At 43.7% G+C, this 24084-nt stretch overlaps 1 protein-coding gene across 2 annotated transcripts in view; it reads right to left on the reverse strand.

Moving 5' to 3' along the window:
* The window catches only part of SMG6 (SMG6 nonsense mediated mRNA decay factor), a 180157-nt gene that overhangs the window by 124736 nt on the left and 31337 nt on the right, over nucleotides 1-24084 (reverse strand). For both annotated transcript variants that reach the window (XM_074263872.1, XM_074263871.1), the window contains exons 9-10: nucleotides 13939-14000; nucleotides 3730-3875 (exon numbers count right to left, since the gene is read on the reverse strand). In XM_074263872.1, coding sequence (XP_074119973.1) covers nucleotides 3730-3875; nucleotides 13939-14000 — 208 coding nt within the window. The remainder of the gene's footprint in view (nucleotides 1-3729; nucleotides 3876-13938; nucleotides 14001-24084) is intronic.

Raw genomic sequence — 24084 nt, forward strand, 5'->3', positions numbered from 1 at the left:
AATACAGTAAAATAAAACAGTGTGCGCCTGAGATGGTTTTGATTCCAGGAATTATAAAACAAATTATTTTTTTTTAAGGCGAAAGAAAAAAATACCCCAGCGAGGCCAGATTGGAGTAAATTGGGCACAGATGGAAATGCAGGGGGGTTTCAGAGATGCCCTCCCACAAATGCTGCTTCAATTACTTCTCTTCAAGAAACCAGTTGTATTTCCTTAAATTATAGAATTTTTAAAAAATTAAAATTCTTAGAGAGCTTGTGGTTCAGATCAACAGCTCCAACTCCACAATCAAGATGGCCAGTGAAGTGTTAAATGCGACTATGTGGGGAAGGACCATTTTCTTTCCTCTGAGCTGCCTCGGGCTCTGAGGTCTCCAATCATGACATCACTTTGGAAACCACCTTCCCCATGAAGCCACCACTGGCTACTGCATAGGCCAGAACACCAGACACAGTAAGTAGCATCTTCCTTTGCCAGAATTTGCTGTCCTTTCCCTTACTTCTATTTGGGGGTTCCCCCAGCCCAGTCTCAGGCCCCTATCTCTGACAGCCCCTCCTTACCACCTCTCCAAGCAGAATACAGAATATCAGGATTTATTTCCACAAGACCCCAACCTAAGTAATATGGGGTTTTCAATTGAATCCACCAAAAAATGGGAAGGAATAATCAGTTCACTGTAGGAAAAAAGCAGTGAAAATCCACCTTGCTAAATGCAGATCAATAACTTTTTATAACTTTTATTTCCCATCAGGTAGGAAGTCCACACTAACATTGCCCAGAATGAGTCACATCTCCCTGAGTAGGACTGGCTCTGGACAAAACTAAGAAAATGGGAGAAGGGAAGGCTGCCTTCAGACCCTGCACTTTCAGCAGCACCTCTCCTCATGTTGCCCTGGCTCCAATAGGGAGGAAAATGTCTGATAGGCTCACATATGTAAAGACGTCAGTGATTTTATGGGGTTTTCCTCCTAAAATAATCTCCTCATAAGAGGAGAGTTTGGGAAAAGGGAAATTCTTAAGACAAAGAAATGAATTCCTAAAAGTAGAATTTCAGGCATCTCTCTATTGAGGTATTCTACATGGAAACTTCCCCTTCCCCCAAATCAAAACACTTTCCTATGGATAAGGCCCTGCTCTGAATGAATCTGAGCTGTTTTTAGGGCCACACAAAGCTCCTCATTTCTCCAGGGAACGCCCTCTTTTTTTTCAGAGCTAAGAACGGAATTCTCCCTTCCACAAGGAGACAAGGAGCCAATCCATATAAACATTCACACAGAAGGACAACCCAAAAAGGAACCAAGAAAGAACGGATAACACAGATGTTGCCAGATAAACACGGATCACGAACACCTGGGAGACAACCTGCTGCCATCCTGTACACTTCCTGGCTGGCCATATCACTGCCATGACAGCACTGTGACAGGCCGGGAAGTAAGGATGCCTAGAGAAGGGCGATTTATCACTTCCTTACTCATAAAAATATGATTCAGACTGCTGCTGATTAATAATGGAGTTCAGGCTTCTTTCCCCAAATCCCCTCCTCTCCACACCCACCACACAGATGCTACTCAACCACAACACCCCCTCTTGCCACTGTCCGTGTAAGCACAACACAGGGGCTCAGAGAAGATGACTCATGGACTGGGAAATGGAAAAGTGTATCTTCCCACCGAAGGACCCTGCCGAGTCCTCCCCTCAGCCCTCTCCTGATGGCAGCCCACACAGCAGGGCCTGGACCTGCCTCAGCTGCACACTGGGGAGCTGGCAGAGCACGCCCATCCCTGTGTCTGTGCAGATTCTCTCCCTCAGCCTTCACTGCATTTCCCCAAATCATACAGATACCTCTATGTTCTCCTTTATGACAATTGACCAAAGAAGTGGCAACTGAAACCAGGGGCAGAGCGATTCCACTATCCCCATCTCACCATTCCACCATACTTTCCTTCTTATCTAATTAATGCTGATGGTAAGAAAATAATGCACTGGGCTCCATCCAGTCTGAAGGATCCTTTCTCTCCGAGCACGAGTCAGCCTAGACAACAGTGGCTTCATAGGCAAGGACTTAGTTTCCTTCATACCCGCATTTGTGAAGTTTCAAGGCACAGGGCCTGGGACTGATCAGACATGCGCAGAAGCAGTATCCTTAGCAAGGCAGTAGCGGCTCTCAGACCGCCGGCTATCACACAGTCAGAAGAATGACAAGAGCTAAGAAGAACCACAGAAATAGTGGTTCTTCAGTTTCCTAAATCCAGCCACTTTCCCACTTTGAAACAAAATGAGCCAGTTCTCTGTGAAAGAGTCAATCCTCACCCCACCCTCCTCACTCTCGGGCCTGGCCCCCTCCTCATTAGACTCCATAACATCTCCAAGGCGATACTTTGCAAACTTCATTTCCTCTTTCCTGGAAACCACTGTAACCCTCCAGCCCTCCATGTTTCCTCAGCACTGCTTAAAACAAACAGCCAACTCAGGAATAATTAGCCAGGTTCAAGAAGTCACCAAAGCCAATGGTTCTGGCCTTCTTCTGGGAATTCTAAGTGCTCTAGCAGGCAGAAATGAGATGGGGAAATCACCTCAAGGACTCGGCTGTGATCGAAAACCCAGACGGTCGGGTGGAGGACATTGCTGAGCCCCCTGAGGATGCCAGTTTCAGCAGAAAGCATGGCACATGCACTGCTCAAAGAGGAAAGGGCCCTAATGGAGCAAATGGAGGCAGAAATCCCTGATAACAAACAAATAAAAGTAACTCCTGAAGGAAGGGAGACAACACTGATAAAGGTGCACACAAGTGCCCCAGTGACACCTTGTCCAGAAACACCAGCCATGGTGGACACCTGAGTCCCTATGGGGCAATTCTTACTTGTAGGCATTTTAAACCATCACCTTCCCAAACACACACCAAGCTCCTGAGCAGCTGGGACACCATTTCCTTTTCAGGCACACAAGGTAACAACTTCCCCACACTGTACATTTCCACCAAAACTGAGCACACCATCTGCACCTATGTGCAGTGCAGGAAATTCTGGAAGCGCGCTCTGGTGATGACAGTGCTCAGAGCAAAAGTAACCCTGTCTGCCAGGGCTGGGCTGAGGGAGGGCCCCTGGAGCTAAAAGAGGGCTCCGAATCAGCATCTTCCAATGATCTATGGCATGTACTCCAGGCCTCAAGGGTTTTTTACTTCCAGGTTTTGAATCACCAGAGCTCATCAATCGTGAGTCCTGACCCCCTGGCAGATTCCCATAGGGGATATCCCATAGGGAGAGGACTTTTCCATACTGAACAAACAAGGTACATGAGGCCAGAAAACAGCTAGCCCCATCACTGCCAAGTATATGGTCTCTGCAATGAAGCATCTCAGCAATGACCTCTCCCAGGGGAGGGGTTCTGGGACTAAAGCCGACAAGAGTCCTCGCTGCTGCCTTCAGCAAAGCCAGATGTGCAACAGCATTTGAGGCCCGTGGCTGCTTCCACTCATCCCACCCAAGGAAGTCCTGGAAAATCTTAAAGTGCTGTACAATAAAAGGTGGAGACGTGGGGAGTGTGTACGTGTGTGTGCATGTACACGTGACATGGAAGAAAGTCTGTGCATGTGTGTGACATGAGTAGGGGGTGAAGTGACATGAAGGGGTATTTGAGCACATGCATGTGCAGGGGTGAGGGTAGGCAGGGCTCAGTAACATCCAAAGTTAGGTACCATCTATCAGGGCGCAGAAATTAGAGGCTCCTTACCTTTCAGTTGGGAATTGTGCACAGCAAACATGTTGATGGTCATAAGCTGTAGCATGCGGGTGCTTCCAATGGGAGAGGGGCTATGCTGCAGTAATACTTGGAACTCCTTTAGGACCTTTTCAGCCACTGCTGGGAATGTCTCCATCCTGTACACACAGAAAGCCAATGAATGAAGGAAGCCCCAGGACACAACAGGAACCTTAGGCTCTCCCAGCAATAACAGACGACTCAACTTAGAGAAGCTTCCCTCTTTATTTCACAAATCTATTCCTATTCTGTGGTTATGCATAAGAATTTCCCTGCTCTGTAAACCCATAATTCATCAGAGCACCAGGAAAGCTTCTGAGGAGAATGAGAATGGCATTTACACACACTCCTTCACTTAGGGAGACCAAGGAAGGCCAAAGGCAGCTGAATTCATCTCAGACCCCACACCCCAGAGAGCAATCAGTGAGAGGGCTCTGGGTCAACAGCACCCCAAGATGAACTGTCCAAAGATCCCCTACGGGAGTTAACTCAGTTTTTGGTTAAAGTGATAATAGACCAAAGCTTAATAACTAATTTATTTTCCAGTCTATGGCAGTAACTGGATATAAGCTGGTGTCAAAGTAGCAGTTTATCCCTGGGGCACACAAACCATTTTAATAAGTGGGGAACAAACTTGCAACAAATTCCTGGGTTGCACTTGCAACCTCATCCTTTCTGGAATGGAAGGTTGGTTCTGCCTATAAAAAGACTCCTGAAATCTTTAGAAGCAACTTCAGGAAACCTGGTGCAGTTCAGTTCTTGTTAGGTTTTTCCACACTTTATTCAAGCCTGCTCTACCTAAGAGCCCCAAATTACATCAATTTCTGAAAGGAGCACAACAGCCAGAGACCCCCTCCTGGCTCTCTTCAGTCCTCCCCGTGCTCCCGCCCTCCCCCCCCCCCCAATACCCATCCCAGCTCCAGCCAGGGAGCCATGTTTTTAACCCAGTGGAAATACAATGCTCTGGCCAAGTGCCACTCCCAACATAGGCAGGGCCAGTAATGGAGGGAGGCAGATATCCAGCCAGTGACCCAGGGCTCCTAAACAGAGGTCATTCAACCCACAGACTGCCAAGTGTGGCCATTAGATTCCAAACAGTGGTGGATGCCTGAAGCTCCTTTGGCAAGGGGAATAAACCACAGATGAAGCCCTCAGCATATGGGGTGTGTTCAGCTTTGGTGCCTGAGAGAGAAACCAGGCCCAGGGGCCTCTCAGGGCCACGATGAATGGTTGAGGTCAGCAAATGTGCCCGTTATCTGTCTCCCCCCGCCCCAATTAAACAAACAAACTGTTTGTGGTACAGGGGAGAGGCAGACTGGATTAGTGAACAGCTTCTGGGAAGCCACAAGGAAGGGTTTCCTTCTCAAAAGACACGGAACAGTTTCAGGGTGTGAAGTAAGGCTACTCTGGCTTCACCAGCAGCTCAGGCCTCAGGCTGTGAGTTGTCAGGCTTAGCCAGAATCATAAGCCGAGATAAACATTTACAAAATCCCTGGCTCCTTAGCTATCCAACTGACTCTGTTTCCCCCTCTTAAAAAGAATGCACAGGCCACCACACTGCCACTATGGTGCCTGACAGTCCTGTCACAGCGATGGTTAAGTTACACTTTACATTCCATTTCCTCTACTGGATGGTTTTCATTTATACTGGCATGTTTCATGCCCTACAGGTACTTCCCCCGCCCGCCACGTGCTATTTCATGTGCCCAATTTAGAAAAAAAAAAAAAAATGTGTTTGCTCTAAGAGTTAAACTCTTTGTAGGTTTAGAATGGCCAAGAGTGATATGTTTGGACCTGGCTTGGATCCATTTTCCCCTAAGGGCTATAACAAAGGTTTCATTTTAAATCCTGACATTGTGCAGCGCTCTCCCTGATCAGTAGTGGGGAGGGGGATCAGCACTTCTCATTACAAGAACAGCAGAATTCACTCTTCTTGAAAAGCAGCCACATTGGGTGAGTTTCAGAGCCATGTGTCTCCGTGTTGAAAGGCAGTAGAGAGCCAGAAGAGAACGACATGACAGAAGTGTCACGTGGGATGGGTTTGACTTCGAAGCTGTGTCTGAGGAAGGCTCTTCTTTGGAGTGGGAATTGTAATCGATCCATCAACGTTCCCCAAATCAGGCTGAAGTTCCAAACAAGCACCAGGCCAAAGGGCCACATTTTCCTTTAACATTCAAAAAAAAAAAAAATCCTCTCCCTTCACCACCCCCACTTCACATGTCAACCGAACACCATTAAAACAAAAGAAAAGTAAATATGCACACTTGAGATCTGAGGGGAAAAGGAGATTTATCTTTGCTCAGTCAATCTAGTTGTGCTTGGCCACTGCAAACTATGGCATTGATAAATCAATGGCTTTGGCAGTGGGAGACCTGGACCTGTTACTGAATCAGCACCCAAGCTTAGATAAATCACAGCCAGTAAACCCTATTAGAACCCAATAATCCCTGACCCACCCCATTTCATGAGACATGTCAGTTCTGACACTAAAAAGATTACATGTGGGGAGAGGAAGCTTTTGAATGCTAAAACATACATTCCTGGGTCCAAACAGACCCAAGTCTTGCAGTCACCCCAAGGTAAAGAAGTCAAGACTAACGTGCCACCAAACTACAGCAACCACAGAGGGAAGACTATCCCAATTACCATAATTCAACTGGGCTCCAGATCATCCATCAGCTCTAGAATTATCTGGGGCTAGACGAGCTTCTGGTCTGAGCAAGGTCAGATGCCTTTCTCGATTTCCCCTCCCAAGTCTCAGAGAGGGCAGAAGCGTCCTCCACTACTTCAAAAAAGACAGCCACTTTCAGGACAAGCATTTCACTGACTTACGTGACTTTCTTGAGAAATGACCTCAGAAGATGCTCAGTCTCATTTGCATGGGAGTTTCAAAAGACCAGTCAATCACACAAAAAACACCAGGATTGCATCCCACTGTGACTCACAGGGTGACTAACGGGTGGGGCTCTGCCCCTCACTAGGCTGGCTAGACGATTCTCTGGATAAAAGGAATCGGGCTTCCCAGCTTTTACTACCTTTGTCATTTTTGTCGGGTTGTTTGTTTTAAGTGAAGAGACTCACAAAATTGTTCTAAGTGGAAGAAGAGGAAAACAAAGACTCAACTATTCTGCAGCAATTACTTTTCATCATAAGCTGTCATTGTGGACTGATCCACCAGATTCTAAGGCTGAGAAGGTGAACTATTTTGGATAGTCAGGAAATTTTTTATTTTGAGTTCATTTGAAATCTCATTATTACAAAGAAGGAAACTTGCAGGTGAGGATCTAGCACACTAACTCAAGAGTACATTAAAACACACAAAGTTGCTGCCAGGCTTTCCTGGAAGGCAGGCAAGAAGGCCACGGAGCTGGAGCTGGGGCTGGGGCTGCTCTCATTCCAAACTCCCAATTCTCAATTTGTTTTCAGCATCTCCCGCATTTCACATCTTCTCGCTAATTAGGCAAGAGTTCAGGATATTTTGTGCTTTCCTCTCTATCCGCCTTTCCCTTCCTCTCTCTCCTTCCCTCTTTTCTTTCTCTCTCTCTTCCTTCCCTGTTTCTCTTTCTTCTTTCTTCCCTCCCTTCCCATCACTTACATGCTGCCATACTTGTTTTCAAACTTAAAATGTTTTGCTTTTTCTGCTTTTCAAGCATTGATATTTACACAGTACTTTATTATTTGCAAAGCATTTTACATTCAAATCTGACTGCAAATAAGGCGGGCAGAAAGGGCAAGTATTCTGTCTATTTTACAGAAGATGAAACAGAAGCTCAGAGAAGTGCAATGAGGTGTCCAGGGTCAATAGTAAGTGTTCACACCATGATACAAGTGTTCTAAGACAGATCCAGAGCAGAATTCACAATTCACCACCTGCTCTGAAGAGAACAACAAGGTTCCTCATGCTCATTGCCATCTCCTTAAAGCTGAACTCTCTGGAGTTCAGATGCCCTCCTCTCTCCCACTGGGACAAAAGACCTTGTTCTCTTCCTTTGCCTAATAATCTGCAGGAGCTCTCTTCAGGGACGGAACATGGGGCCACAAGGAAACCATTTCATACAAATAGAGAAAAAAATGTCTTTTTAAAAAAAAGTTATCCAGAAAATGATTCTATAACATTATCCCTCTCTGAAATTCTTTCTTATATTAACCCAAAGACCTCTCGAGTGAGAGTTTTTTGCCCATTTTTCTAATTTTCTTCTCAGTGCAAATGAAGAATACTTATTCTTCTCTATAAATCCTATTAAGTAGTACTACAGCCTTCTCACTAAAACAGCCTCAGTTTCGCCTTTCTTTCTCTTCATAGATCTCATCTTCCAAAAATTTAATCACAGTGGTAGGTTTCGCTTAATCTGCCCTAATGGTGCCCAGAAGAGACTAACTACCATAAATCTGAGCAATGGTCACTGACAGGAGTAGATGACCTACATACAGTTCAGGCTCAATGTCCTCTTTAGCCCCATTTGTGATCCTCATATCTTTAGCGGACCATCTTCACAAAGGGCCAAGCTCATCTCTCTGGGGCTGAACCTTCTAGCACAAAGCCTTCTCCAGACTTGGTCAGGCTGCCCTTCAGATGGCAGCCAGCAAAGCTGGACTCTATGTTCTTTTCATCTTGGAAGGAACTGTCAAGATTTGTGTTCCTGAGATATAGCCTTTGAGAAGCACTGGAGCTCAAGGCCCTTTATGACACACAGAGGGGTTGAAGGAGGATATATATTTCAGAGGGTAAAAAAAAAATGTCTGGGAAGATAGGGCAAAGAGGAAGGGAGCATGACTGGTGGACCTGATTCACCAGAATCAGAGAAGAAAGGGAGAAAAAGAAAGAAATGGGTGAGGCAGCAGTAGCGGGATACTACTTGCTACCTCTGCCTGGGATAAGCTACTGAGACAGTTCAGCATAAGGCCTGTTTCATTAATCATCATGGGGACCACTAGGAGACTGCCTAGATTCTCCCAGGCTCTGCTTTTGCATGGTACTGTACAATCTTATACCAATGAGGTTTAAATTTTCTCCGTGGAATTATTTACTTTGCCATCACTCTATTAATCAACATTTGCTATGAATGTAGCCCCAACCTGCCACAATCATTTCAAATTCTCCTCTATCATTTTTCAACCTGGATTATAGATCAGATATTTATTTGTGACACTGAACTCAAATACCAAGAAAAGGGCATTTCCATACAGACAGCAGAACCCCAAAGAGGATCAACAGGAGAGTCTGCTTCACTATTTCACATAGTTGCCTTTTAAAAAAGTAAATAATAAACCCTAATATTATCTTCACAAATGTTGACTTTGTCTCGGCTTCCAAATGAACTCTCTTAGGCATTTTTTAAGGGGAATGGCATGGCCTAGAGCAAGAGTTCTTAACCTAGGCTAGTGAATTAAAAAAGAAAATATTTTGATAACTGTATTTCAATAGAATTAGTTTCCTCTGCAATCCTATACACTTTATTTTATGCCTTTAAAAATATTCTGAAAAGAGGTCTACTATGACACACAAAAAGGTTGGGGAAAAAACCCTTGTCCAGAGGCAAGCAAGAGCCCAGTGGGAAGACTTGAAACGAGGGCTATTGTCCCAGTTCTGATCCCCCATTTGCTATATGATATGGGTAAGTTATTTCTCCTCTCTGGCTCTCAGTTTACTGAAGAATAAAATGATGAGGCTGACCTTGATCAGGAGTTTTTAAAACCTTAACCAGGTGTGTTTGGACATCAAGGGGCCTGTGAGTTAGATGAGAAAAAATTCCACTTTTCTTTTCTCTCACTTTGGTTTCCTTGAGAATCCCATGTAGTTCATGTTATCCATTAAGAGACTGAGAAGTGGCCCCAGACTTTTTTTTGCCAGGGAGGTCAAGAATCCCCTTGGTTCTCTACAGGTTTTTCCAGGTTTAACAGTCTATACATCTAGAAGGTGAGGACCACTGGCAGTCAGGCTCAGTTTGGTACATGTTATATACCCATAGATTCCTCCTTCTGCTTGGTGTTTTAGCAAAGGAATAAGGGTCCTCCCAAAATCCACCAAAGTAACCAGACTATCTTCTAAGCTTATATGTAAATGGAACCAAGACATGGGTCAAGAATTTCCCAGCATTTCTATGCTTCTCTTCCATTGGCAGAGCAACATATCATCCAAGGGACCTCATGTCAGGATATTAGCCCCATGGGATAGAACAGGCCTAAACTAAAGAAGAGAAAGAGGTCAGGAAGTCTAATAAGCTTTGAGGGAAGAGGAAGATTTTTCAAATCCTTGCAACAAGAGTTATATCCTAAGCATTTATATATGGAAGCGCTAGGCACCAAAGTGGACAAACCACCAAACCTGGAATCAGGAAGACCTGAGTTCAAATGTGGTGTCAGATGAGTCACTTAACTTCCATGTGTCTCAGTTTTTTCATCTACAAAATGAAGATCATATTGGCTAAGCTGACAGGAAAAGATAATGATAAATGTTGGCAGGGATGCAGGGAAAATTGTGGGACACATACTTTGTTGTTGGAGTTGTAAGCTGATCCAATCATTCTAGAGAGCAATTTGGAACTATAGCCAAAGGGCTATCAAACTGTGCATACCCTTTAATCCAATAGTGCCACTTCTGAGTCTGTATCCCAAAGAGATTGTAAAAGAAGGAAAAGGACCACATGTGCAAAAATGTTTGTAGCAGCTCTTTTTGGAGCAACAAGAAACTGGAAACTGAGTGGATGTTCATTATTTGGGGAATGGCTGAATAACTTATGGTTTATGAAATGTTATGGAATAATATTGCTCTATAAGAAATGACAAGCAGGCTGAGTTCAGAAAAGCCTGGAAAGACTTACATGAACTGATGCTGAGTGAAGTGAGTAGAAACTCATTGTATATAGCAACACAGATTTTGTGATGATCAACTGTGATGGACATGGCTCTTTTTTTAACAATGAGGTGATTCACAGCTAAACCCAGAAAAGGAACACTGGGAAATGAGTGTAAACTATTAGCATCTTTTGTTTTTCTCCCCAGGTTATTTATACCTTCTGAATCCAATTCTTCCTTTGCAACAACAACAACAACAAAATTCGGTTCTCCACATATATATTGTACCTAGGATATACTATAACATATTAAATATGTATGGGAATGCCTGCCATCTAGGGGAGGGGGTGGAGAGAAGGAGGGGAAAAATTCGGAAAAGAAAGGAGTACAAGGGATAATGTTGTAAAAAATTACTTATGCATATATACTGTCAAAAAATGTTATAATTATAAAATTAATTTTTAAAAAATGAGGTGATTCAGATCAGTTCCAATAAACTTGTGATTGGAGAACCATCTTTTTTATTGCTGCCATTTGTTTGCTTGTTTTCTTTCTCTCTCTTTTTTCCTTTTTGATCTGATTTTTCTTGTGCAGCATGATAAATGTGGAAATATGTTTAGAAAAGGTACACATATTTAACCTAAATTCGATTACTTGCTGTCTAGGGGAAGGGAATGGAGGGAAAGGAGGGAGAAAAATTTGGAAAACAAGGTTTTGTAAGAGTGAATATTGAGAATTATCTTTGCATGTGTTTTGAAAATTAAAAAGCTATTATTTAAAAAAATAAAAGAGGGATCATAAGGGTATCTAGCTTCCAGAGCTGTTGTGAGGATCAAATGAGATAATCTATTATAAAGTATTATGCACACAGGGCCTGACACATAGTAAGTACTATCTAAATGTTAGCTGGTATTATTCCTACTAAAATAGTATTTGGAAAAATACTAAAATACTAAACCTGAATTATATCAGGAGGGCTGAAGGAGACAGAGAAAGCAATGGAGACGTGGACCCCAAAATTAGTCACCAGCAAATATACACAAGTCAAGGACCTGTGTTTTCACTGATGTGAGAGTCCTTCTACCAATGCAAACTATATTCTCTCTCTTGAGAGCTGGTCCATGAGTTATTGATCAGTGATTAATAATAAATTGCTGTGATTCCAAAATCCCCCATCTGATGGCCCATCTGGACTCATCTGGAGATGAGCCATTCTAACTAAATCTAGTGAGACTGGTCCTCATGAATTATTCTCTGTCCCTGGGGCCAAACTTGAGGTCCTCCCTGTTGTGAGGGTCTGCCAAAACCTGCATTCCATTAGCAGTTCCTAAAAACCTAAAAACTTTGTGCCCTGAGAAGCTAACAGTAACACTGTAGTGGAGCACATGGATACATAGCTGTACATTACATGTGGATATGCACACATATGAAGTACCTTCCTTAAAACCACCTTTCTTTTTATTTGTCTCAGGATTCTCTCTGCTTCCAGAGATGACTCTGGACTCCAATTCTTCACCAGATTACCTAGAATTTGGAATTGGAACCAATTCTGAAAAGCTAGAACCTCCAGGAAGCCTTTCTTCATGCCATCACTACCACCATCCTGCCCTACCCCTCAGGCTTTCTCTCCAATCTCCATTCAGTCCTTAAGTAATGCTTTGTTCTTTTTGTGGTAGCAAAGAATTGGAAAAGGAACACATGCCCATCAATTGGGGAATGGCTGAACAAGCTGTGATGAAGGTAATGGAATATTATTGTTCTATAAAAAATGATGACAAGCTGATTATAGAAAGGCCTGGAAAGATTTATATGAACTGATGCTGAGAAAACAAGCAGAAGCAGGAATACATTATACATAATAACAGCAAGAATATGAGATGATCACCTATGAATAATTGGTTCTTCTCAGAGGTTCAGTGACCCAAGACAATCCCAATAGACTTTGTTCAGAAAATGCCATCTGTATCCAGAAAAAGAACTAAGGAGACTCAATGTAAATCAACACATGCTATTTCACTTCTTTTTATGTTTTTCTCTCTCCCGTGGTTTTTCCCTTTTGCTCTGATTTTTCTCTTCCAATATGATTCATAAAACAATGTTTTAGTTAAAAATAAACTTACTACAATTTTTTAAAAAAGTAATGCTTTGTACTAACAAAGTTCTTGAATAGTTTTCATAGAATTTATAACAAAAATAGCTGTCATTTTCATGATGCTTTAAAGGCTTTACAATTATTATCTCATTTGATCTTCACAACCACCCTGGGACCTAGGTGTTATTTTGGCCCCCATTTTATAGATGAGGAAACTGAGGTAGAGAGAAAGTAACTTGCCTGTGGTCTAGGAAATGCCTAAGGCTGTATCTGAACTCAGGTTTTTCTAAAGCTATGGAGCCTTGTTGAATGCTACTATGCCAGGCACTGTGTTAAGGGCTAGGAGTACAAAATAAAAGAGCAAAGGGCTCCTGCCTTCAGGGACTCTGCATTCCAATGGAAAAAAGAAGAGATACTTAAAGACTATATAGAAGATACATGGAGAGGAGATACAAAGTAATCTTAAAGGGGAATCTCTAGTGATTATGTGTGTATTTGCAATGACTAATTTGTAAAACTAGGTCATCTGGTCTTCTAAAGAAGTGTTCAAAAGACAAGAGATGAAGTGAATTTAAGGCAACAAACATTTACTTAGTACCCACTATGTGCAAGGCATAGCGAAATGGGGAAGAGAAGGTGATTCGGGTTCAAGCTTGTTCATTGACTTACATGTCAGTTCACTGTGGACTGGGAAACCACTAAGACTGAGCTGCTATATTTACTGGTGGCGCAGAAAACTGACCAAAGGGTGAGAGGGCATGGGTCAGAGGGACATGGAGGAAAGGAAATGTCAAACGTTCTCTTTGAGAGAAAACCAGTGAACAGTTTTCTCCCCAAGGAGGACCCCTGGCAACAGCAGCAGGGAACTCAGCACGAAAGCCCGAGGGTTCTCACTAGAGCCCGAGCACGTGCACATAATGAACAGGAAGACGGAGGAGCGAGAAGAGGAACAGAGGGTGAAGCAGGAGCAGGAGGTGGAAAGAGGTCAGGGAGAAAAGACAAGCAGCCTATGGGAGAACACATCTGAGAAAGAGAGAGGAGGGAAAGGAGGAAAAAAGAAAGAGAAGGGGAGAGGACGGGAGGAGGAGAGATAGAGAAGGGAGCACAGTTAATACTTCCCTCCCTGCAGCAGCCCAGCAGGAGAGAGGCTGAAAGGAAGGAGAAACAGAAGGTGGGGGCCTCTAAGAATTCACACCCTGTGCCCTCAGTTCCAAACACAGTCTAGTTGCTAACAATATTAAATTCCAAAAAGACTTGTAATGTAGGAAAATAAAATAAACATCCTGCACACTTACCCAATCCGGGTAAACAGCTTCCCATGGGCATGGAGAAAACTGAGGATGAACCTTTTGTTCAGCTGCATGGGAAAAAGAGAGAGGAGAAAACAATTAAATTCTCCCCAGTTTCCTGTTACTGAACAGAGTCCCAAGTGACACAATAACCTGGCCAGGGTGTGAGGGGTGGGCACTAGGGATGGGAACCAAATGGACATGCCCAGACTCTCACACAGACCCGAGGCACATGCCCAACAGCTGCAGCTCTGGGGGAGCCAAAGGTGACATCAGGCTCAGCAAGACAACAGCACCCTCTGCTGGCAGCTGTCCCCACGTGTGGGGCCCAGAACAGAGTGAAGGTTTGAAACACAAAGGTCGGGGCTGTGCGAAGGGGAACAAGAAGCTTTCAGGGACTTTTTTATTCTGCCGGGAGGTTAGTGGTGGTGAGGGGAGGCTATTCCATCTTCCAAGTGGCAGACAGTCAGCTCTGCCAACAACAAAGGAAGCTGGCATGGGGGAGTCCTAGCCTTGAGGCTCACTACTGAGCCCGGTTCCATCCCTTCTAGAGGAGCAGGACAATCTGTTTCAAGCAGTAACAGCCATTTCCAGTTATATGAAAGCCTTAAAAACAGGCTTACAAAGCACGCTGCCCAGACCCACTCGAGCTCCTAATTCAGAAGCCGTTTCCACCACTGTCATGATCGCCATTTTCCAGATGAGGACACCAAGAGAGGGAAGTATGTATATTTTCTACAGGGACATCTTTGATAGAAGGAAGAAGAGCTAGAAGGAGAATCCGAGAACCAGCTGACTCAACGAGAGGCCAGCCATGGGTCTGGACAAGCAGGGCTACCTCCAAATACACCTCCCAGTACCAGGAGGAAGAGGCCTGATGTTGCAGTCATGTCACATTCTATGGATAGTGTCAGAGCTCATGGACATCTGTGGACTTACACACGTACTTACACGTACTCCCTTATTACAATGGGGGGTTTATCTGTGCTCCCAAGACATCTCTGTGAGAGGAAGGGCATGGGACCTCCACCTAGACCCAGGCTCATAGACATAGGAGAGGAGACAGTAGGGGGTCAATCAAGCTTCCTTCCCCTCAAACATCTCTGCAACCTGTTGCTTTAAACCACAGTGACACCAGGTCCAGGAGGCAGGAGGAGATGTACAATCCCAGGGGGCGCTGGGGCTGATGCTGACAACTGGCTCTTCAAATGGAATCTGCTGCCTCTGAGGCAGACAAACTTATGGATGAGGAATTCTTCAGAGGCCCCTGTCTGACCACCTGATTCTGTCATTAGGACAGGCTGAAATGGCGACAATTATTCCCTCATCAACATAACTCGGGGTTCACTGTTCTGACTCCCAGTTCTGACTACAGATCAGCTGAGAACACATTAGCTGAGAGAAATGCCAGTCCCAGAAAACTTTTTGAATTCTAATAAGTGTGTGATCCTAAGGACCGCAGCAGAGACAGAGCAGGAGTAGTTATAAATGCCTGGACCCAAAAAATCTTGTCTCAGTCACCAGCTGTAAGATGATCATGGGCAAATATCCTAAGTCCTCAGTCTGTTAATCTGCAAAATGAGTATAATATCCATAGTAATCATTTCAAATGAGACTGTCTGTAATGTGCTTTGCAAATGTTAAAGCATTATTTCTTATCATCTCCATTCAATGAAACACAATAAACCTGTTTCCCTACCCAGTACTTAAGTTTTACTCTATTTTCCTTATCATGTCTCCAGAGAAGAACAGAGGGATGGGAAACTTGGGTTCAAGTTCCAATTCTGTCATGAACTAGCTGCATGACTTGGAGCAGCACATTCTCAGTTTTATCATCCATAAATTGGGACTAATGTGGCTAGCTTCCCCTGTTATCAAAAGGTTGTGTAATAAGGAGCAGTTGTGTTGTATGAGGAAAGAGGAAGGAATTCCCAAAGCAAAGAATCTTGGGCACTTTCCTGGGGGACATACCTCCAGGCTCATTAGTTTAGTAAGCTCTACTACTATCAATTAGTGTTCTGTAGGAAAATGAAGGGTTAAATGGCTTGCTGACAAAACCAGTGTCAGAGAGGGAACTGAATCCAAATTGATTCAGAGGCTAGCTCTCTGCCCAGCATCTTATGGGTGAGTTATGGGTACCAACCAACCAATCCTGAAAGCAGCACAGGAAAGGGGAAAGTGTAGGGGTGGGGATCAGAGGTCTAGGGTCAGAATCAAGCTCTGCTCCTTGTTGCCTGGCTGACTGACCTGAGCACAGCATCTTCTTTCCCTGGGCCTTAGTATCCCCATTTAGAGAATGAGACAGGCCGCTGAGATGACCGCTTCTAACCCAAGTGTAAATGTTCACAATAACTTTCAAGTTCCTCTGGGATCTTTCAGCTCTGACCCTTCTCATGTACTTTCTTTAATAGGTGGAGCACACACAGGCAACCAGACTCCAGGGCCCCCAACTGGGTGAGCACAAAACCACCTGGTAAGCTCAGCCTCAGCGCACGGGCCAGAGCATTCTTGAGAGCCCTGCCATTGGGTCAAAACTCTGTGTCACAAAAGCCCTGAAAAGTCAAGGGTTAGCACCATCCATTTATTTCAAAGATAGATTATTATTGAATCTCTTCATCTTGTGAAGGTGTTAGGCAAAGTATGAATACTTAATCTGGAACACAGGTTCCTCTACCTTATACTCTAGTCCCAGGCAAGTCATCTTCTCAGAGGGCCTGGGGGCGGTGAAAGTGCCGACTTTGGCCTGCCCCATATCTCACTTTCAGTTGAGAGAGGAAGAGGTTATAGAGGAGTGAAATCTAAAGTAGGCTAGAAAAGGAAAAAAAGGAACCCCAGCATAAACACAAGTAGCATTCAGTAGTTATTTTGCAAATACCAATTTTACATGGCATCTGCAGAATAACTATTAGGTGCTAGCTTAGTTTAATGCCAACTTCATTAAAAAAAATTCACAGACAAGTTGGTCCCTTTGATGAAGATCCAATGAAGTGGGGATACTGCAGAGTCACAATCAGCTCAAGCTTCTTCGCTTTACTCGATGGGGCATAATGAGACTAATGACCTGTCAACTTCCGTTTTCTCCACAAGAATTGCTCAGGGGGAGATGACAGCTCAATGAATTGCAATTAAGCATGGGCTCCAATGGAGATGGCCTGAGTCATGTGTGTTTCAATGTGCCTCCTCCCATTAAAGACCCCCATGAAGCTGTGGCAGCTGAAGTCTTGTATGAATCTTAACCTACTTCCTATGACTTTATTAGCTCTGCCCCTTAGATTTCTGACTAGAGAGAAATGGGGCTACATGCAGAGTTCAGGTGCCGGGGGATTTCAGGGGAGATACTTGTGTCTTACACATCAAAGACTTCCTGGTGTGAACTCATCTTTATGTGAGGAGAGATCACAAAGTCATGAGGTATTCCATCCTTTAGGGAAAGGAGAATAATATGATGCAAACAATAGACTGAACATCTGGAGACCTGGGTTTCTCAGGCTTGGACCTGCTGCTGAATGACCTGATGGTCGCCTGACCTGGAAGCAGAAGATATCACAGAGATGGCCACATGGCATGTGTTGGTGACTAGGCCCACTGGATTAGGCTTCAGTTTTCAAAATAATGAGTCCTCAGGAAGCTCTCTGCCAGCTTGGCCACTTGGCCTGGGCTTCAGATACAGAGCACTCTCTTGGCGCCAGTGTCCGTGTCCCTGAAGATCTCCCAGGGGGACCAGCCCATTCTGCCTCATGAGCCCCAGGGGCCAGCATCAGGTCCCAAAGCCACATGAGGGCCGGGCTGAAGGGCGGTCTCCTGCAGAGCCCCCCGGCTGCACAGTCCCACCAGCCGCCTTCCTGGCCCATCCCCTCGCCCCGACACAAGGAGTTACCGGGGATGCAGGGCAGCCTCTAGCTCGAAAGTCTCCCAAGCTCAGCACTTGAAGGTAAAAAGAAAGCCAGAGTTCAACCAGAGGGCAGCCCTGCCTGCTCTGCTCTCTGAATGACTCTCACTTCTGACTCACCTCGCCACCCAATCCCTGGGAACCTTGCTGCCCATGGCCCTGCTCCGATGCTCCTCAGAGCTGCTGGGACAGCCTGTGTCTCAAGAACAACAGGAGAAGGGGAAAGAGAGCTTCTCTGCTGCCCCCCACCTCAGGTGGGCAGCCACAAGGCTACGGCAAGCAAGCCACCCCAACCACCTTCCTTTCTGGTCCACCAAGTCCTCCTGTGTCTGCTTCCTATGTGGGGGCCTGGTCATAGTGGGGCAGTCAGGAAGAGCCTTCAGAAACAGTTCTAATTTATCCCCTCAACCTGATTTTCGTGGTCCAAGGGAAGAAGTGGAGGAAGCAAGGAAGGGAGGAAACAAGCCTTTATGACATGACTACCAGTGCTAGGAGCTGTGCTAAATGCTTCACAGTTATCATCTTGTTTGATCCTCACAACAATCCTGGGAGGCGATTATTAGCTGCCTTTACAATTGAGAAAGGCCAGACAGACAGGTTAGGTGACAGTCCAGGTCACCGGGTGAAGGAGTGTTGGAAGCTAAATGGGAATATATAAGATAATATTTGTAAATTTTTTGGCAAATCTTAAAGTGCTAGATACATGTCAGCCATTATCATATCCCTGGCTGTTTCTAAAAGCATTTGGGACACTGAATTTTAAGTAAGAAAAGCTGACAACTCAAAATTCTTCCCATAACATAAAGGTTTAAACCCATTTCTCAAATGCTATTAAAGGCCGGTCCGAGGACACTTTGTTTCTCCAGGCTAATGAAAAGGGGAAGCCCTGGAAGATCCCAAGGAATATAATTGCCAATGACAGCTAAGTGGTCAATCACTGAGCAGTGGCCAGCTGGCCCAAGTGGGAAGGCCAAGCTGACTCAAGCAAATTGTCACAGCCCAGACACTTTCAGCTGGTCTTGCTCAAGGCAATGAAACCTAACCAATACAGAACTGATCCCACATTTGGTCCAGGGTCAGGCAGGAAGGGAGAAGAGATCAAGAACAGATTATGCTAGGTTTCCTTTTAGGGATGAGAGACAGAGAGAGACAGAGACAGAGACAAAGAGACACAGAGAGAGAGAGAGAGAGAGAGAGAGAAAGAGAGAGAGAGAGAAAGAGAGAGAGAGAGAGAGAGAGAGAGAGAGAGAGAGAGAGACCCAGCAAATGATGACAGTGGGTACCTGCCTGTGCTGTGACTCTCTAAGGGGATCTGTATGGTCCAGAAAAAGAAACACTACATTCACCTCCAGTCTTCACCACATGCCATCAATCTGGCCTCTCAGGAGAGGGAACAGCACTGAAGATCTATGCGGACACGGCCTGAAGGCCCCTCCTACTCTCTTTATGTATGAAGCCATAGAACACCTCATGGAAGTATCACCAGTGTATAGAGAGAGGTCCAGCACCTCTGACAGACGAGTCTCCACTTAAACAAGACACCAAATAAGGGAAAGATTCTGGCTCATCAACTTGTAGGAAAACTGTTTCACGTTAAAAACGGTGACTTCAGGGTTGGAAGAGAACCTCTGTGTCTGTTCTTCATCAGGGGAGGCAGAGGCTGCTGGCTGGGCAGCGACAGCAGAGGCCGAGTGGACCTCAAGCCAGAATATACATGGCTGATGCGCAGTGGAAGTGCCCAGCAGAAAGCACAGGGCATCTCCAACCTGAGGACGGGCACTGGCATTTTGATGTTTTGTAAGCAGCTGTTAGCTCATTCCTAACAGTCTTGAATGGAGGAAACCAGTGCCACTCAAGAGTGGGATGTGGGCCCTGCCAGGTGGGGACATCGAACCATTCCTTTGGGCTCTCTGCCAGACATTTCTCTCTTGTGCTGGATTACAAGACATAGCAAGCACATTCCATGAGTCTACTTCCTACCCTGGACTGCTACTCCTGGCTCAAGTCCTCATCCCCTAGTGCCTGGGTATACTCCTTACAGCCTACTTGTCATTCCATCTCAGTAAGGGAGATGAGCATCCTTTCCTCATTTTCTTTTTGCTTTCTTGCTGAGTTTTTGTTTCTATATCACCTTCATTTCCAAGTAGATTCCTCTCATTTATAAGGAACAAAAAGGAAAGGAAAAAATATAGTCTAGTAAAGCTAAACAATACATCAACTGAATCTGAAAGGGTATTCAGTGCTGCAAACTCAGCACCCCCCACCTCTGCAGGAGTGTAGGAGTGAGTTTTTTCCATCTCTTTTTCATTACAATCACACATAAGTAAACAAACATCTTAAAAGGAAAAGGAAATAAACAATTCCTAAATTTAATAGAGGAAGCTGAAGAACCCTGTTTCCTCATTTTCTCTCAATGGCTCAGGATGGGATGGAATGATCATTAAAGCACGTAGAAAAATTACAACTAAAGATAAAAAAGGAAGAAACAGAAGTCTAGTCAAGAGAAATTCTCTCATCATTGGCTTTTTTCTCAAAAAACATTTATTAGGCACCTAGGGAAACCTCTGCTCCTTGTTTTAATACTTTCACACGTCCGTTATAAAATTAATAGCATCTAAAGCTCTCGCCAATCCCTTCACATGAAGAATAAATAGGTATTGAAATGGTGTCCATTACCCATCCTTGTTCTGTAGGTGAACACCTAAAAAGGGTGGCAATACTTATCTAACAGAATAGTTTGGAAGTTAAGGACTATGATGCAGGAATCCTGAGCCTCTTGATTCCTACTTAAAACTCCAAATAATAGCATTGCAGGGGACCATAATAGTTAACACTTACGACTTAATGTCTAACCTAACCTTTTGAAATTTTTTCACTCAAAAATGTTTTAACAGTCATAAAATCTTCAAAGGTTGTTCCATATAGTTCATGTTGGCAAACTTGCCAAAGAAACTCCTCAGTGGAGACATCATCTTAACATAGCTTGTTTCATAAATAAATTTCTAGTTGCTCAGAGAATTGTGGCACAAGTTAGCTTATATGAGCAGAAATTCCATTAGCTAGGCCAAGGTAACAACAGCATCCTTGCCAAGGAAATAAATGCCCCTGAAAAAATACAAAGGAGCAGAGAGTATCATCCCTCAATTGTTCATCTCTCTCCCTCAAGACAGATTTTAAAAATTCTTCACTGCTCCAGCTAAAATCCCACTGTCTGTGAAAGGTAAGGACCCAGTGTGCTGCCAAAGAGCCCTGTATGGGGCATAACTCACTCTGGAGAAAACTGGGCTCATCCAAAAGGCTTCTTCATACACTAAGGAAGAAATGGCCTTTGAGTAACTCAAAATTTGTAAAAAAAAAAAAAAAAAAAAAAAAAAAAACTCATTGTGGGACATGTATTAACAATTCACTTTGGGTCCCCGATTTCCTTGTGCATGTAGTTGTGTCAGAACAGAGCCAAAGATGCCCTTTGCAGGGCAGCTTCAACTTTGATGAACTTAACATTAGCTGAAAGAATTCCAACTCCATCTCTGAAGTGATTTCTCAATACCAACTATTTCTGAATGAGTAAAAAGGCTTTTCAAGAAAGAAAACTGCAATCTCTTCCTTAGAACACAAAAACCAATATGAGCATATAACTACAGAATTTGGAATTATGCCCCCAAAATAAACTGTGAATACTTTCAACCCAGTCATATCAATATTAGGTCTATATCCCAAAGAAACCAAAAGAAAAAAATAAATCCATATGTACAAAAATATTTATGGCAGTTCTTTTTTTGTAGTGGCGAAGAATTGAAAACTGAGGGGGTGCCCATCAGTTGGGGAATGGATGAACAAACTGTGGAATATGATTGTGATAGAATACTGTTGTGCTACAAGATATGATAAGGCATAAGTTTTAGGGGAGGGAAACAGCTTGAGAAAACTGTATGAATTAACGCAATGTGAAGTGCAAAGAACAATTTATACCAAAACCTAGAGGCTTTCTGATAAACCATGCTACCCATGTAGTAAAGAAGTACTGGATTGAGAATACAGACTGAGACATATTTTGAAAGGACAAGGCTAGTGAGCACTATATTATGAGACTGTGTTTTTAACAGTTTTTCTTTCTTTCTCAATGCAGAGGTGGGAAGGAGAAAAAATGAACATTCATTGACTGAAAAAATTAAGTTGCAATTAAAAATTATAAAAATAGGAGATGATCCAAACAATATTATAAACAAGTCTCCTTGATTTTCTTGTGGATTTCAGTTTTAACATATTAATGATGTGAGTGTGAAGTGATATTCACTGTATCAAGCTTACTCTCTTGTAGGTGGAGAAAGAAGGGGAATTAGGCCCAGGAACAGCTGTCTTATGCTGTTTCCATCTTCTCCTTTCCATGTTCTACCTTGAGATCATCATATCCCAAGCAGTGAAGAGCAGAAACACTCATGTTACAGAAGAACTGATTTCTCTAGTGAAGGACCAGTGAACATTATATGCAGAGTTCTACATCCAGAATCCTTCCTCCTTCCTCTTCCCTCATAAGGAGAAGGAGAAGCTTGCTCTTTCTATCCACTACATGAGGAGAGGGAGAAGCCTGCTCTTTTTATGGGCATTGTTATCATCATGGATGTAGCTTTTGTGTTTCTGCTCACATTCTGCATCAGTTTGTTATGTCTTCCCACGCTTCTCTGTATTCACCACAGTCTTCCACCACTTCTTATAATATAATAATCTATTATATCCAGGAACCAAAATTTGTTTAACCATTTCCCACTTAGCAGGCATCCTTCTTATTCTCTGGGCAGTCTTATGTCAGATTTTGTTGATATGTTGGGTTAGTTTCACTGAATTTTTTCCTTCATTGTTATAAAGGGTAGTTCTCTGAGAGGAAGAGGAGAAGGGAATATAGTGGGAAATAGAGGTGAAGCAGGAAAGGGTCCTACCAAACTATTTCTATGATACAAATATGGTCTTGATATTTAAACTAGGGAAAGTCAAAAAGAAAAAGTTCAAGAGACCAACATCTCTAAAGAATATTGATGCAAAATGTGAACTACAATGTTGGCAAGGAGACTACATCAACCTATCATAAAGATTATAGACTGCTCTTCTCCCTGTACTGGTTGCAGATTCAATATAAGCTCCACCAAGGTCTCTCTCATTACTTAAAACTATCTAGTCTGTAAGAGAAGAGAGCATTTCAAAGCGCTCACTTGTGTATAATCCATTTAACTTGAACTCAACAGCCAAATGCTTCTGTTTCAGTATAGAGGCCATTTTAATTCTTCTTCCTGGACTGCCATGGGTTTATGAGAACATAGAACCTATTTCTTTTGTGTTTATCCTTCCCTGATCTTAGGTCAATGAGTCTTCCTAAGAGGGAAGTGTCTAGGGAAGAGAGCTGCCAAGGCAGAGAAGGTGCAATGTGTAGCAGCTGCCAATGACAGAGGACTAGAGCAGAGACACAGGGAAAGCTATCTGAGGCAGCTTCAAGGAGCACGGCCTGGGGAAAAGGGAGGACCAGCTCCAGATTCTAGAAAGTCATGAGTTACAGCTAAGGAGAACTTCATGAAGCTATAAGCAGCTTCCCAAACCCGGAGTCTTGGAGTCTTCTTGGTTCTCCTGTTGTCTGTTTTCATGCTATAAGTTTGCAGCACCTGCTGGGAATAACCACTGGAGTGGGGACAGCAGACATTGTTTTCATAACCTTTGATTGCCACTATATCACCTGAGTAACTGCTCTCTGCTAGAAGCTAAAAACAGCTAATCACAACAATACAAAGATTCCATGTCACAGAAGAGCGCTGCATCTAGAACCCGAGCACTACAGGAGTTTCAGTCCTGATTACTCTGCAGGAAAACAGGGGCTTGGCCTCAATGACCTCTGGGGTCTCTTTCCCCCTACTCATTCACCTTATGAAGGTGAAAGTGAATAAGAGGAGAAGATATGGGTAAAAGCCACTTCAGATGAGAGAGTTTTTCAGTGATATACAACTCTAATTATGGAAAGAGTTCTTTTAAAGGATCTAAGGCATTCAGAATTCTATCTTAAAGCACAAGAATCTTGGCCCAAACAAGGTCTTTTTGTGCCTTCCAGTGTCTTCTCGGCTGATCCTAAAGATGGATTTTTAGCCAAGCACTCCTGGAAAGGACAAATGCTGACCTTTTACCTTTGCCTCTTCAGGGTATCTCATTCCCCATTTCCCACTCTTGCCACCTGAGAGCTCTTTAAAACTGCTACTATCGTATTTTCTAGAACATCTGAACTAAAC

Source organism: Sminthopsis crassicaudata, chromosome 4 (assembly GCF_048593235.1).
Source record: "Sminthopsis crassicaudata isolate SCR6 chromosome 4, ASM4859323v1, whole genome shotgun sequence".
NCBI classification, from domain to species: domain Eukaryota; kingdom Metazoa; phylum Chordata; class Mammalia; order Dasyuromorphia; family Dasyuridae; genus Sminthopsis; species Sminthopsis crassicaudata.